This window comes from Oncorhynchus nerka, unplaced genomic scaffold, assembly GCF_034236695.1.
Source record: "Oncorhynchus nerka isolate Pitt River unplaced genomic scaffold, Oner_Uvic_2.0 unplaced_scaffold_1059, whole genome shotgun sequence".
In the NCBI taxonomy this organism is placed as follows: Eukaryota; Metazoa; Chordata; class Actinopteri; order Salmoniformes; family Salmonidae; genus Oncorhynchus; species Oncorhynchus nerka.
The window spans coordinates 45259-60020 of record NW_027040253.1 but is presented as its reverse complement, the minus strand read 5'-3'; the positions used below and the strand labels follow the sequence as shown (position 1 = coordinate 60020).

Sequence of the window (14762 nt, the reverse complement as noted above, 5' to 3'; positions counted from 1 at the left end):
AAGACTAGTGTTAACCTGGAGGCTAAGTCTTACCTATAAGACTAGTGTTAACCTGGAGGCTAAGTCTTACCTATAAGACTATAAGACTAGTGTTAACCTGGAGGCTAAGTCTTACCTATAAGACTAGTATTAACCTGGAGGCTAAGTCTTACCTATAAGACTATACGACTAGTATTAACCTGGAGGCTAAGTCTTACCTATAAGACTAGTGTTAACCTGGAGGCTAGGTCTTACCTATAAGACTAGTATTAACCTGGAGGCTAGGTCTTAGCTATAAGACTAGTATTAACCTGGAGGCTAAGTCTTACCTATAAGACTAGTATTAACCTGGAGGCTAAGTCTTACCTATAAGGCTATAAGTCTTACCTTCCAGCACTAACTAGATGTATACAATACAGCTGGGTGCTCTAGATGTATACAATACAGCTGTTTGGCTGCTGAAGGGAAACAGTGAGGAGAGACAGAGGAGAGGGACAGTCAAGTACAAATTGTAATGAAGGAAAGAAGCATGCAAGGGTTAAACACAAAGGAAACTGAAGTCTGGAGAACGATTGACTGAAGGATTGTAGCAAGATACATGGTGATTCCAAGAAGCAAGAGAATATTTCTGCCCCTCCCCCCACCGACACGGACTCTACATACTCTTTAAAAACAATCAAACCTTTTTTAAATTCCCATAAAGCCCACAGTTGAAAGACCTCTACTTAAGACTAGGATGATATGGACTAGGATGATATGGGATAGGAGGTAGGGAGTGCTCTACTGTAGGCCTACACACTGAGGCACTTCTGGCCTGGTCTGTTCACAATATGGCAACACTACTTTCCATCCTATCTCTGTTGCTGCAGCTCCACACAACATTACAGACATCTAAGAGACACTCAAACGTGAGTCATGGTGCATTTTCATTTTTGAATTTTATTTTCTAGGCATGTCTGGGTTTAACTGTGGTGCAACGCCACAATGAAAGACAGATGAGCAGTAAATGTCAGGAAAACGTAGTGTTCTCAACTGGAGTTGCACATCTACCAGCTGACTCAGTCAAGGAAACGATACGTCTTTGTTCAAATTCTTCTCTTTCTTTTCCCCCTGTGTATGCGTGCCATCCGGGATGGATGATAGAAGCAACATAAAATACAACACAGTGGACAGGGAAATGTAGCAGCCTACTGGGCATCTGGTGTTAAACTATCTTTAAAAGGCCCAATGCAGAAGTTTTTATCTCAATATCAAATCATTTCTGGATAAACATTAACATTAAGTACCTCACAGTGATTTTCTTTCAGCTCAAATGGTCAAAAAGAAACAAAAATAGCTTCTTAGGAAAGAGCAATTTCTCAAGCACGAATTTAGCTAGGACTATCTGGGAGTGGTTTGAGTATGGAGGAAAACTGAAAACTAGCTGTTATTGGCAGAGAGGTTTGTAAATCTCTCTCTTATTGGTCTGTGGAGCCGGTTCAGAAGGGAAACCCCAGTGTGGTGACATCAGCTGATCACATTAGGAGATATTGCACCAATTGGATTCACACTCTACTTCCATTCGCTGGCCTGAAGGAGCAGAGCCCTAATGCCAAGACTATGCATTGTCATTTTTCTAACGAATGGTTAAATGTACATGTGTTGTTTCATTTCTGAAACTCATCTACCGTGGTGATGTCACCAGGCAGGCCAGAACTCCATCCCATCAAAACAGGCGGAGATTTCAGGCTCTTTTAAATCAGTTCTTAAACTAAAAGGCTATTTTCTTATTTTCACAATTTCATAGTATTATTCCAACCTCATAGTGTGGAAATATATATACAACACAGGAAAATCAAATGTTTTACTGCACTGGGCCTTTAAAGGTCAAAGGAATGGCGAGGCAAGCTAAAGATGTGTTCAACTGGACACAAGTTAAAGCATACATAACATGCATGAGGGAGACCATCTACAAGTGCCTCGTAGGCCACGGAAAGCAAATATGACTGGACAACACAGAATCTGTCTGACACGGTAGACATGAACACTATGTCTATACCCCTTGTACAAAAGACATTCAGTACGGTAGCTTCTCAGCCAAGTGGATTGTGAGGGAGCAAGCCCTCCTGGGGGTTAGAGCCAGTGTTTCTAGGGGGGGTGGACACAGGGGCCATAGGGCTGGCCATGGCCACACTCTCTCTCTCTCTCTCTCTCTGAGGCGGCTGAGGCGTCAGGGATGAGGTTGACCATACAGTGAAAAGGAGAACACAAGCTAGAGGAGTCCTCTACTGCCTGCACGGGCGCCATGCTAAAACAACAGAGTAACAGAGCAAAGGGGAGGACAAAGGGGGTGGGGTATATCCAAGGGGAATACATTACACATTTACAATAACAGATATGCTTTCTTTGACACACCCATACACTGTTAACAACACTATACATCGTCCAGGAAGGGAGAGATGGATGGAGGACAAGACTGAAAGAAAGATATGGAAGAAGAGGTTCTATTTGGGGGAAAACCTGTTTTCCTGAAATACCTGTGGAAGCCCTTTCTAGTGGTCTCTGTGATATCATGACTCTCATCATCTTCCTCATCCTCATCCTCCTCCTCCTCTTCCTCCTCCTCCTCTTCCTCCTCTCTGAAAAGGAGGGGTGGAGGAATGGATGGAGGGGAGGGGAGGGAGAAAATAGACGGGAAAGAGTAGAAAGAGGAAAAGGAGGAGAAATGCAACAGACAACATGAACAAAACAGAGTAGAAAAGTGTCCAGAAAAAGAGAGAAAGAAGTGCCAGACAGAATGCAGTACACACAGCACCCTGTCAAAACTGACCAGGGAGGTAAACATGGGTCCACAAGGCAGTATAGTTCAAAGAGGTTCATAGCTTTTAGTTAGTATGTCCTCATTTCATTCATTACATACACTGTTTGATAACATTAAAAACAGCATGAGAACTGACTAAATCAATGTCAGCTAACCATCTGGCACACACCAGCAGCTCTGGACCAGCCTGTAACATCTTAGGGACCAGTAATGGTCCCCGGACCAGTGATCATAGTGTACATCCCAAATGGCACCCTATTCCCTATATAGTGCATTACTTTTGACTAGAGCCATATGGACTTTGGTCAGAAGTAGTGCACAATGTAGGAGAGTGGTGTCACTTGAGACGCAACCATTGACTAGGCTGTGACTGTGTGGTCATATCTGGAGGGTTTTAATTGATAAAGGATTGTCGCATACATCATATGCATACGAGAGTCTTTCTAGGGCCATTGTGCTGTCAGGTTTCCTCTGACCCACCCGCCTGTGTTTCATTACCGATATCGAAAACACTGATCTTCAAAGGCGGTCTGAATTTCCTGTGTGTGGTGGACTGGACTGGTGGGAGTCTGTATCATATAACCCTCTGGGTTCAATTGAACTATCTCCAGAACCGAACTGGAGCGCTACCAGAAATGCTACCAGAAATGCTAGTTACTAATGGTGGACAGTATGATGCTGTGTGTGGCAGGGTGAATGGTAGCCATCACACTGTGCCTTCAGAAAGTATTCCCACCCCTTGACTTTTTCCACATTTTGTTGAATATTTTTTATTTTTAACAATTTGATTAAAAATGACGAGCTGAAATGTCTTGAGTCAATAAGTATTCAACCCCTTTGTTATGGCTGAAATAAGTTCAGGAGTAAAGATTTGCTGAATAAATCACATAATACGTTGCTCTGTGTGCAATAATAGTGTTCAACATCATTTTTGAATGACTACCTCATCTCTGTAACCCACACATACAATTATTTGTAAGGTCCCTAAGTAGAGCAGTGAATTTGAAAAACCTGTTTAACCACAAAGACCAGGGAGGTTTTCCAATGCCTCGCACCTATTGGTCGATAGGTCAAAATAAAAAAGCAGACATTGAATATCCCTTTGAGTATGGTGGTTATTAATTACACTTTGGGTGGTGTATCAATACACACAGTCACTACAAAGTATGAGGCCAATGGCGACTTTAAAACACTTACAGAGTTTAATGGCTGTGATAGGAGGAAAATGAGGATGGATCAACAACATTGTAGTTACTCCACAATACTAACCTAATTGAAAGAGTGAAAAGGAAGCCTGTACAGAATCAAAATATTCCAAAACATGCATCTTTTTGCAACACGGCACTAAAGTAGTACTGCAAAAAATGTGGCAAAGCAATTCCCTATTTGTCCTGAATACAAAGTTTTATGTTTGGGGCAAATCTAATACAACACATTGTACCACTCTCCATATTTTTAAGCATAGTGGTGGCTGCATCATGTTATGGGTATGCTTATAATCATTTTTCAGGATAACAAATAAATGGAATGGAGCTAAATCCTAGAGGAAAACTTAGTTCAGTCTGCTGATCACCAGACCCTGGGAGATGAATTCACCTTTCAGAAGGACAATAACCTAAAACACAAGGCCACATCTACATTGGAGTTGCTTAGCAAGAAGACAGTGGATACTCCTGAGTGGCCCAGCTACAGTTTAGACTTACAACTCTGTTTGAAAATCTATTGCAAGACCTGAAAATTGTTGTCTAGCAATAATTAACAACCAATTTGACAAAGCTTGAAGAATTTTGAATAGAATAATGGGTAAGTGTTACACAATCCAGGTGTGCAAAGCTCTTAGAGACCCAGAAAGACTCACAGCTGAAATCGCAGCCAAAGGTGCGTCTACAAAATATTGACTCAGGGGTGTGAATACTTATGTAAATGAGATATTGCAGTATTTAAATTTCAATAGGCATTATTATTTTGCTTTAGTTAAGTGTGAATTCCTAGTGGTTGTGTACACATTAACATTATTGAAGGAAAACTATTGCAGTGTTGGTTGAAATTCAACAAACACTCCCTCAAAGGGAAACATGACTTGTGACAGATAGGACACATACAGGGATGCATCCCAAATGGTACCTTTACTGCCAAAAGTAGTGCACTACATAGGTAATAGGGTGTCATTTAGGACACAAGCACAGTAATAACCAATAATAACTCCTAATAATGAATAATAACTCCTAATAATTCCTATCACTGTTTACAGAAGGTTCCATTTCCTTCAGCAGCTCCACGAGCTCACAAAACGTTGACAGTCTGAAGATGAATCTAAACGTCACTTTGAAACAGTAGCCCGTGCTCTGTCTCTCTTTTATTACTATATAATGACGTTCTTCATTCATATTGACTCTGGTTGGAACACACACATCTGTCCCAGACTATAACGTAATAAAACACTGGCAGTCAAAACCTTTCCTGTTCTGAACTGTATCGTGGATCCAGAATCATCTGTGTGTTTTCCAATTCCTCACAGCTGACTTCTCTGGGTAGTGAAGTAAAAATAAACCGAACCACTTCAGCTGACCATTTAAGATCATATTGGCAAGTTTCAGTTACTAACAGAAGCAGGGCAGGGATATGCTTCTCCCTTTAACGCATTCACACTTTCTACCTCTGCCCTTCCCCTTCTCCTGTTTGCCCCACCCATCACCCACTCTCCAACTCACCTTTCGCTGACGTCGTCAATGCCCTGGCCTCCGAAGGGCAGGAAGCTACCGTTGTGTCCTCCGTGAGAGTGAGGGCTGCTGGGAGAAGCGGGGGCTGAGGTGAGTCCTCTCCCGTTCTGGAGGGAGTGTCTCCGGCTGCGTCTCCTCTCCAGGCCTCGCCGGTCGTTGGTGCCCCCCACGCTGGCACGCCGCCGGTTCTTCCGACCCACGGTAGGTGGCTGGCTCTCGTCGTCCCCGTCCTCATGGCGCAGAGCAGTCTGGAGGCACAACAGAGAACAGTTAGACTAGCAGGGGACATGAGTTCCCAAGCAGACATGGGTCAACACTTAGGACTATTCCATTGGTCCCATTGAGGACAAACTAAATCAAGCTGGTCAAGTATTTATTTGTATATTTGACCATGTTTTGTACCTATAGTGCTCTGCTAGTGTTTCTACAACAAACTAGTTAAGTGACTAAGCCAGGAAGTGAATTCCACTAAGCCGAGGAGGTGGAGGTACCTCGTAGATGTTAAACTGCTCCATGAGGTCCAGGTCTGTTCCCTTCCTGCTACGGTGTCTCTGAGACATGGCCTCCATGCCCTGCTCCTCCAAACAGTCCACCACGTCATAGAATGAGTCCTGGTCAGGCAGGCCCACTAGAGTCTGAAACACACACACAAATGTCATCATTTGGGAGAGAGAGAGAGAGAGTTGTAAAAGAGAGAGATGTAGAAATAGATGTAATTCGAGAGAGAGAGATGTAGAAAGAGTGAAAGAAATAGAAGACAAAGAGATGCGAGTGAAATGTAGAGAGAGAAAAATATGTAGAGAGAGAGAGAGAGAAAAAGAGATGGAGAGAGAGAGGAATGAAGAGAGACCGACCTTGTTGATGAGGGTCATGGCATACACCAGCAGCTCTGTGTCCACCCCATCCTTCTCCTCCAGAATCTCCATGGCATTGGACCACAGCTTACAGCCTGCACCACAAAGCATGCACCACACAGTCGGTCCAAAGGTACCACAATCCACCTATGCTCTGCATTCAAATAAACCATATATATAGAGAAAATACACTTTGAACAGAACCATATGGATATCAGGAGTAGATCATGTGATATTAAACTAATATAAGTTGAAACAGTTATGATATCAGGAGTAAATCATGTGATATTAGACTAATAGAAGTTGAAACAGTAATGATATCAGGAGTAGATCATGTGATATTAGACTAATAGAAGTTGAAACAGTAATGATATTAGGAGTAGATCATGTGATATTAGACTAATAGAAGTTGAAACAGTAATGATATCAGGAGTAGATCATGTGATATTAGACTAATAGTTGCTGAAACTGTAATGATATCAGGAGTAGATCATGTGATATTAGACGAATATAAGCTGAAACAGTAATGATATCAGGAGTAAATCATGTGATATTAGACTAATAGATGTTGAAACAGTAATGATATCAGGAGTAGATCATGTGATAGACTAATAGAAGCTGAAACAGTAATGATATCAGGAGTAGATTGTGTAATATTAGACTAATAGAAGTTGAAACTGTAATGATATCAGGAGTAGATCATGTGATAGACTAATAGAAGCTGAAACAGTAATGATATCAGGAGTAGATTGTGTAATATTAGACTAATAGTAGCTGAAACTGTAATGATATCAGGAGTAAATCATGTGATATTAGACTAATAGAAGCTGAACCAGTAATGATATCAGGAGTAGATCATGTGATATTAGACTAATAGAAGCTGAAACTGGACTAGTTGTAGGCAGCTCAAGTGTCCTGAACAGTTTCCAGGGTAGTAGTGTGTGTGTGTGTGTGTGTGTGTGTGTGTGTGTGTGTGTGTGTGTGTGTGTGTGTGTGTGTGTGTGTGTGTGTGTGAACATGAGGCAGCGCTGCAGTCAGACAGTGGGGTCATGGACCGTCTCAGTCTTACCCAGAGCTCCTGGTATCTGGTTCTCTCTCGTTACACAGCCACAGGAGTGATGGGCTTTTACAGAGGCAGGTAACTGAACCCCACCAGAGGAGAGAGTTACAGTCTTTTTCAATAAACCCACACACTTACCTCCCGCGGTGTCTACAATGTGTGTGTGTAGGGTAGTGGTCTGGTCTCTCCTACCTCTCTTGGTGTCCACGGTGTTGACAGCATGGATGAGCAGGGCAGTGTTGGGTTCAGTGTACTCCACAAACACCAGTAACAGTTTCAGAGCTGTCTTCACTACCAGACGGAACTACACACACACACACACACACACACACACACACACACACACACACACACACACACACACACACACACACACACACACACACACACACACACACACACACACACACACACACACACACACACAGGTGCACACACACACACAGCAGAGCAGCAGCAGTTAAAATAGGTTTAAATGCACCCAGGGACCATATCAATCTCATTCTGATATGTTTAAATGTGACCAACGAGGTGCAGCATGTTAACCACTGATAGGGTTTAAATGTGACCAACGAGGTACAGCATGCATGTTAACCACTGATAGGGTTTAAATGTGACCAACGAGGTGCAGCATGTTAACCACTGATAGGGTTTAAATGTGACCAACGAGGTGCAACATGTTAACCACTGATAGGGTTTAAATGTGACCAACGAGGTGCAGCATGCATGTTAACCACTGATAGGGTTTAAATGTGACCAACGAGGTGCAGCATGTTAACCACTGATAGGGTTTAAATGTGACCAACGAGGTGCAACATGTTAACCACTGATAGGGTTTAAATGTGACCAACGAGGTGCAGCATGCATGTTAACCACTGATAGGGTTTAAATGTGACCAACGAGGTGCAGCATGTTAACCACTGATAGGGTTTAAATGTGACCAACGAGGTGCAGCATGTTAACCACTGATAGGGTTTAAATGTGACCAACGAGGTACAGCATGCATGTTAACCACTGATAGGGTTTAAATGTGACCAACGAGGTGCAGCATGTTAACCACTGATAGGGTTTAAATGTGACCAACGAGGTACAGCATGCATGTTAACCACTGATAGGGTTTAAATGTGACCAACGAGGTGCAGCATGTTAACCACTGATAGGGTTTAAATGTGACCAACGAGGTGCAGCATGCATGTTAACCACTGATAGGGTTTAAATGTGACCAACGAGGTGCAGCATGTTAACCACTGATAGGGTTTAAATGTGACCAACGAGGTGCAGCATGTTAACCACTGATAGGGTTTAAATGTGACCAATGAGGTGCAGCATGTTAACCACTGATAGGGTTTAAATGTCACCAACGAGGTGCAGCATGTTAACCACTGATAGGGTTTAAATGTGACCAATGAGGTGCAACATGTTAACCATTGATAGGGTTTAAATGTGACCAATGAGGTGCAGCATGTTAACCACTGATAGGGTTTAAATGTGACCAACGAGGTGCAGCATGTTAACCACTGATAGGGTTTAAATGTGACCAATGAGGTGCAACATGTTAACCACTGATAGGGTTTAAATGTCACCAACGAGGTGCAGCATGTTAACCACTGATAGGGTTTAAATGTGACCAACGAGGTGCAGCATGTTAACCACTGATAGGGTTTAAATGTGACCAACGAGGTGCAGCATGTTAACCACTGATAGGGTTTAAATGTGACCAACGAGGTGCAGCATGCATGTTAACCACTGATAGGGTTTAAATGTGTCATTACATAGTGCCCGATAAGAGGTTTTCCTGCTCTGACAGCCCTGAGCTGTTGAGATAATGGCCTGATAGAGGATGTATAGGAAATAAGGGAATAGGGGTTGTACTTGTAGGGGTGAATAATGCCAAGGCATGGTACAGTCAGAATGTAAAGCCAGAAAAGAGAAGGAAAGACAGAGAAACAGAGAAAAAAAGGAAGGGATGTGAAGATCTGTGTGTAATAAAGTGAATGCCTGATCGGGACATGATCAAAACCATGCTGTGTGTTACACTTGGCCAGGAAGAAGGAGCAGAGGAGAGAAGAATCGGTTAGAGCAGGAAATGCAGAGACACTCTCTCCCAGAGGAGAAAGAGGGAGAGAGAGAGAGAAAGACAGAGATAGAAAGGACAGAGAGAGAGTGGACGAGAGAGAAAGAGAGGACAGAGAAAGTGAGAGAAGACAGAGAGACAAAGAAAGAGAGACAAAGAGAGAGAGAGAGAGAGAGAGAAAGGAGAGAAAGAGAGAAAGAGAGAGAGAGGGGGGACAGAGAGAGAGAAAAAGAGAGAGAGAGAGAGAAAGAGGGAAAGAGAGAGAGAGAGAGGAAGAGAGAGAGAGAGAGAGAGGGGGGCAGAGAGAGAGAGAGGGGGGGGCAGAGAGAGAGGAGGGGGCAGAGAGAGAGAGAGGGGGGCAGAGAGAGAGAGAGAGGGGGAGAGAGAGAGAGAGAGAGAGAGAGAGAGAGAGGGGACAGAGAGAGAGGGATTGGGGGAGAAAATCGATTGACCTGGCCATCAGAGGATGGATGCATGTTTTACAGTTGTTATATGGTCAAATGCAAAAGTACAATGATATTTCCTTTGGTAACTTCGTACTGTACCTTGGATCCAACGAGTGTGTAAAGCCATTGGACGGTTTCGTTGTGACTTATGAGGCCGTTCATTCCATCCACATACAGCATGATCTGTCCCAGAGCTGGAGAGAGACAGAGAGAGGAAGAGTTGAATTGAATTGAGAGAGAGTGGGCGAGGAAATGCAGAGACACTCTCTCCCAGAGGAGAAAGAGGGAGAGAGAGAGAAAGACAGAGATAGAAAGGACAGAGCGAGAGTGGACGAGAGAGAAAGAGAGGACAGAGAAAGTGAGAGAAGGAGAGAGAGAGAGAGAGAGAGAGAGAGAGAGAGAGAGAGAAAGGGAAAGAGGGAAAGAGGGATTGAAGAGAAAGATAGAGAGACGCTTGTTTCTGCAGCTCTGTGTTTGGTTACAAGAATGGGCCCGTTGCACATGAACCTGATGAGTTGTCATAAAAATACCAGGGAACAAATGAAAGATGGGGCTAGTTCTGTCTGTGCCATGGCAGGCAGTGCTGTGGCTCTCCCTCCCCTCTCCTCTATCTAGGTTAGACACACATCTGCCATTCCAGTTATGTTATTCTCTTCTGTTTGCCATAAGACTGACTGCACAGACCCATATCCATCTGTCCTGCACATTACCCCCAAGAGTGGGAAAAGCCTCCTCACTGATGTTCCCTATACTCTTTAGAATTCTATAAGCCTCTAAAGAGAGTGACTCATGTGAGGAACAGTATGCTGGACCAATTAGGAAGAGATAACTAACTCTTTAGGAGAGCGACACAAGGACATCACCATAGAAACACAACACTGGACCAGTTAGGAAGAGATAACTAACTCTTTAGGAGAGCGACACAAGGACATCACCATAGAAACACAACACTGGACCAATTAGGAAGAGATTTAGGAGAGCGACAGCAAGGACATCACCATAGAAATACAACACTGGACCAGTTAGGAAGAGATAACTAACTCTTTAGGAGAGCGACAGCAAGGACATCACCATAGAAACACAACACTGGACCAATTAGGAAGAGATAACTAACTCTTTAGGAGAGCGACACAAGGACATCGCCATAGAAACACAACACTGGACCAATTAGGAAGAGATAACTAACTCTTTAGGAGAGCGACACAAGGACATCACCATAGAAACACAACACTGGACCAGTTAGGAAGAGATAACTAACTCTTTAGGAGAGCGACACAAGGACATCACCATAGAAACACAACACTGGACCAGTTAGGAAGAGATCACTAACTCTTTAGGAGAGCGACAGCAAGGACATCACTATAGAAACACAACACTGGACCAGTTAGGAAGAGATAACTAACTCTTTAGGAGAGCGACAACAAGGACATCACCATAGAAACACAACACTGGACCAATTAGGAAGAGACAACTAACTCTTTAGGAGAGCGACAGCAAGGACATCACCATAGAAACACAACACTGGACCAGACATTAAGAAAAATCCCCACTTCCCATCATACCAAATCCAAACCAAGTCATATGAGTGAAATGAGAGAGGGATGAAAAGTGAGGGAGGGAGAGACGGAACTACAGAACATCAATAGTGGCAGACAAGGGATCTTTCCTTTCCTTGACATGTAGATAATGCTAACCAGATTGTCACTAATGTTGGAATGCCTCTGACCCAGCTCCAGCTGCACTGTAGACATACACTATGAGGAGACAGACACATTCCCCCATGCATGCAAAGTTACCAACACTGTATGAGCAGAAAGTTCAACAACATCTGATATGAACACAAGGTGAAGATATCCATTCATTTCAGATTGCTATGAAGTCAGAATAATGACCTTCCAAATAATGACAGACATGATCTACAGTTGAACCAACGCCAGATGACAACAGAGAGATATACTGAATAAGTGTGTTCTTTCTTTGACTGGGTTGTTCTCATCTGCTGTGTCTAACTGTCTGTGTGATGGAGGGTTCTGTATCTATAGGTGGTTGCTAAGTGTTACTATAATTAACAGAGCCCAGTTGACTTAAACAACGACTTGTTGATCGACACAAAATAATACCACTGAATATTAGGAGAATGGAACACATTCTAGCCATGCTTGGAAAGGATACATTCTAGCCATGCCTGGAAAGGATACATTCTAGCCATGCCTGGATAAGACACATTCTAGCCATGCTTGGAAAGGATACATTCTAGCCATGCCTGGAAAGGATACATTCTAGCCATGCCTGGATAAGACACATTCTAGCCATGCCTGGATAAGACACATTCTAGCCATGCCTGGATAAGACACATTCTAGCCATGCCTGGATAAGATACATTCTAGCCATGCTTGGAAAGGATACATTCTAGCCATGCCTGGATAAGACACATTCTAGCCATGCCTGGATAAGACACATTCTAGCCATGCATGGATAAGATACATTCTAGCCATGCTTGGAAAGGATACATTCTAGCAATGCCTGGAAAGGATACATTCTAGCCATGCCTGGTTAAGACACATTCTAGCCATGCCTGGATAAGACACATTCTAGCCATGCCTGGATAAGATACATTCTAGCCATGCTTGGAAAGGATACATTCTAGCCATGCCTGTATAAGACACATTCTAGCCATGCCTGGATAAGACACATTCTAGCCATGCCTGGATAAGATACATTCTAGCCATGCCTGGATAAGATACATTCTAGCCATGCTTGGAAAGGATACATTCTAGCCATGCCTGGATAAGACACATTCTAGCCATGCCTGGATAAGACACATTCTAGCCATGCATGGATAAGATACATTCTAGCCATGCTTAGATAAGATACATTCTAGCCATGCTTGGATAAGATACATTCTAACCATGCTTGGATAAGATACATTCTAGCCATGCTTGGATAAGATACATTCCAGCCATGCATGGATAAGATACATTCTAGCCATGCATGGATAAGATACATTTTAACCATCTTTGGATAAGAAACATTCCAGTCATGCTTGGATAAGACACATTCCAGCCAGGCTTAGATAAGACACATTCCAGCCAGGCTTAGATAAGACACATTCCAGCCATGCTTGGCTAAGATACATTCCAGCCAGGCTTGGATAAGATACATTCTAACCATGCTTGGATAAGAAACATTCCAGTCATGCTTGGATAAGATACATTCTAGCCATGCTTTGATAAGATACATTCTAGCCATGCTTGGCTAAGATACATTCCAGCCAGGCTTAGATAAGATACATTCTAGCCATGCTTGGATAAGATACATTCTAGCCATGCTTGGATAAGATACATTCTAGCCATGCTTGGATAAGATACATTCTAGCCATGCTTGGATAAGATACATTCTAGCCATGCTTTGATAAGATACATTCTAGCCATGCTTGGATAAGATACATTCTAGCCATGCTTAGATGAGATACATTCTAGCCATGCTTAGATAAGACACATTCCAGCCATTTAGATAAGACATATTCTAGCCATGCTTGGATAAGATCCATTCCAGCCATGCTTAAATAAGACACATTCTAGCCATGCTTAGATAAGACACATTCCAGCCATTTAGATAAGACATATTCTAGCCAGGCTTAGATAAGACACATTCCAGCCATGCTTGGATAAGACAACCTGTGGAGATGGTTTATCTGTGGGAGAGATTGACAGGCTTCCACCACATACTGACCGTGTTGTACCAGATTGTAGTACACCATCATCATCACCATCATCAAATATCACCTTATAATAATGATGCCCTGTTGTTGTTGTTGAGAGTTGACTCTTACACACACACACACACACACACACACACACACACACACACACACACACACACACACACACACACACACACACACACACACACACACACACACACTGACATAGAAACATGCGTGTTGTGTGGCAGGTAGAGAATGGAAGCATGTTGTGTGGCAGGTAGAGAATGGAAGCGTGTTGCAGGTAGGGAATGGAAGCGTGTTGTGTGGCAGGTAGGGAATGGAAGCGTGTTGTGTGGCAGGTAGAGAATGGAGCGTGTTGTGTGGCAGGTAGAGAATGGGCGTGTTGTGTGGCAGGTAGGGAATGGGCGTGTTGTGTGGCAGGTAGGGAATGGAAGCGTGTGGCAGGTAGGGAATGGGCGTGTTGTGTGGCAGGTAGGGAATGGAAGCGTGTTGTGTGACAGGTAGGAATGGAGCGTGTTGCAGGTAGAGAATGGAAGCGTGTGGCAGGTAGGGAATGGAAGCGTGTTGTGTGGCAGGTAGAGAATGGAAGCGTGTTGTGTGGCAGGTAGAGAATGGAAGCGTGTTGTGTGGCAGGTAGGGAATGGAAGCATGTTGTGTGGCAGGTAGAGAATGGAAGCATGTTGTGTGGCAGGTAGGGAATGGAAGCGTGTGGCAGGTAGGGAATGGAAGCGTGTGGCAGGTAGGGAATGGAAGCGTGTTGTGTGGCAGGTAGGGAATGGAAGCGTGTTGTGTGACAGGTAGGGAATGGAAGCGTGTTGCAGGTAGAGAATGGAAGCGTGTGGCAGGTAGGGAATGGAAGCGTGTTGTGTTGCAGGTAGGGAATGGAAGCGTGTTGTGTGGCAGGTAGAGAATGGAAGCGTGTGGCAGGTAGAGAATGGAAGCATGTTGTGTGGCAGGTAGGGAATGGAAGCATGTTGTGTGGCAGGTAGGGAATGGAAGCATGTTGTGTGGCAGGTAGAGAATGGAAGCATGTTGTGTGGCAGGTAGGGAATGGAAGCGTGTTGTGTGGCAGGTAGAGAATGGAAGCATGTTGTGTGGCAGG

The 14762-nt window shown here is 43.6% G+C and overlaps 1 protein-coding gene across 1 annotated transcript in view; it reads right to left on the bottom strand.

The window, feature by feature from the left end:
* Nucleotides 1-10179, bottom strand: part of LOC115115683 (FH1/FH2 domain-containing protein 3-like) — a 35823-nt gene extending 25644 nt beyond the window's left edge. The window contains 5 exon segments of the mRNA XM_065016272.1: nucleotides 5491-5747; nucleotides 5991-6134; nucleotides 6354-6448; nucleotides 7606-7717; nucleotides 10033-10179. Of these exon segments, the coding sequence (XP_064872344.1) occupies nucleotides 5491-5747; nucleotides 5991-6134; nucleotides 6354-6448; nucleotides 7606-7717; nucleotides 10033-10113 (689 nt within the window). The 5' untranslated portion in view covers nucleotides 10114-10179.
* Between the last annotated feature and the right edge of the window lie 4583 nt (nucleotides 10180-14762).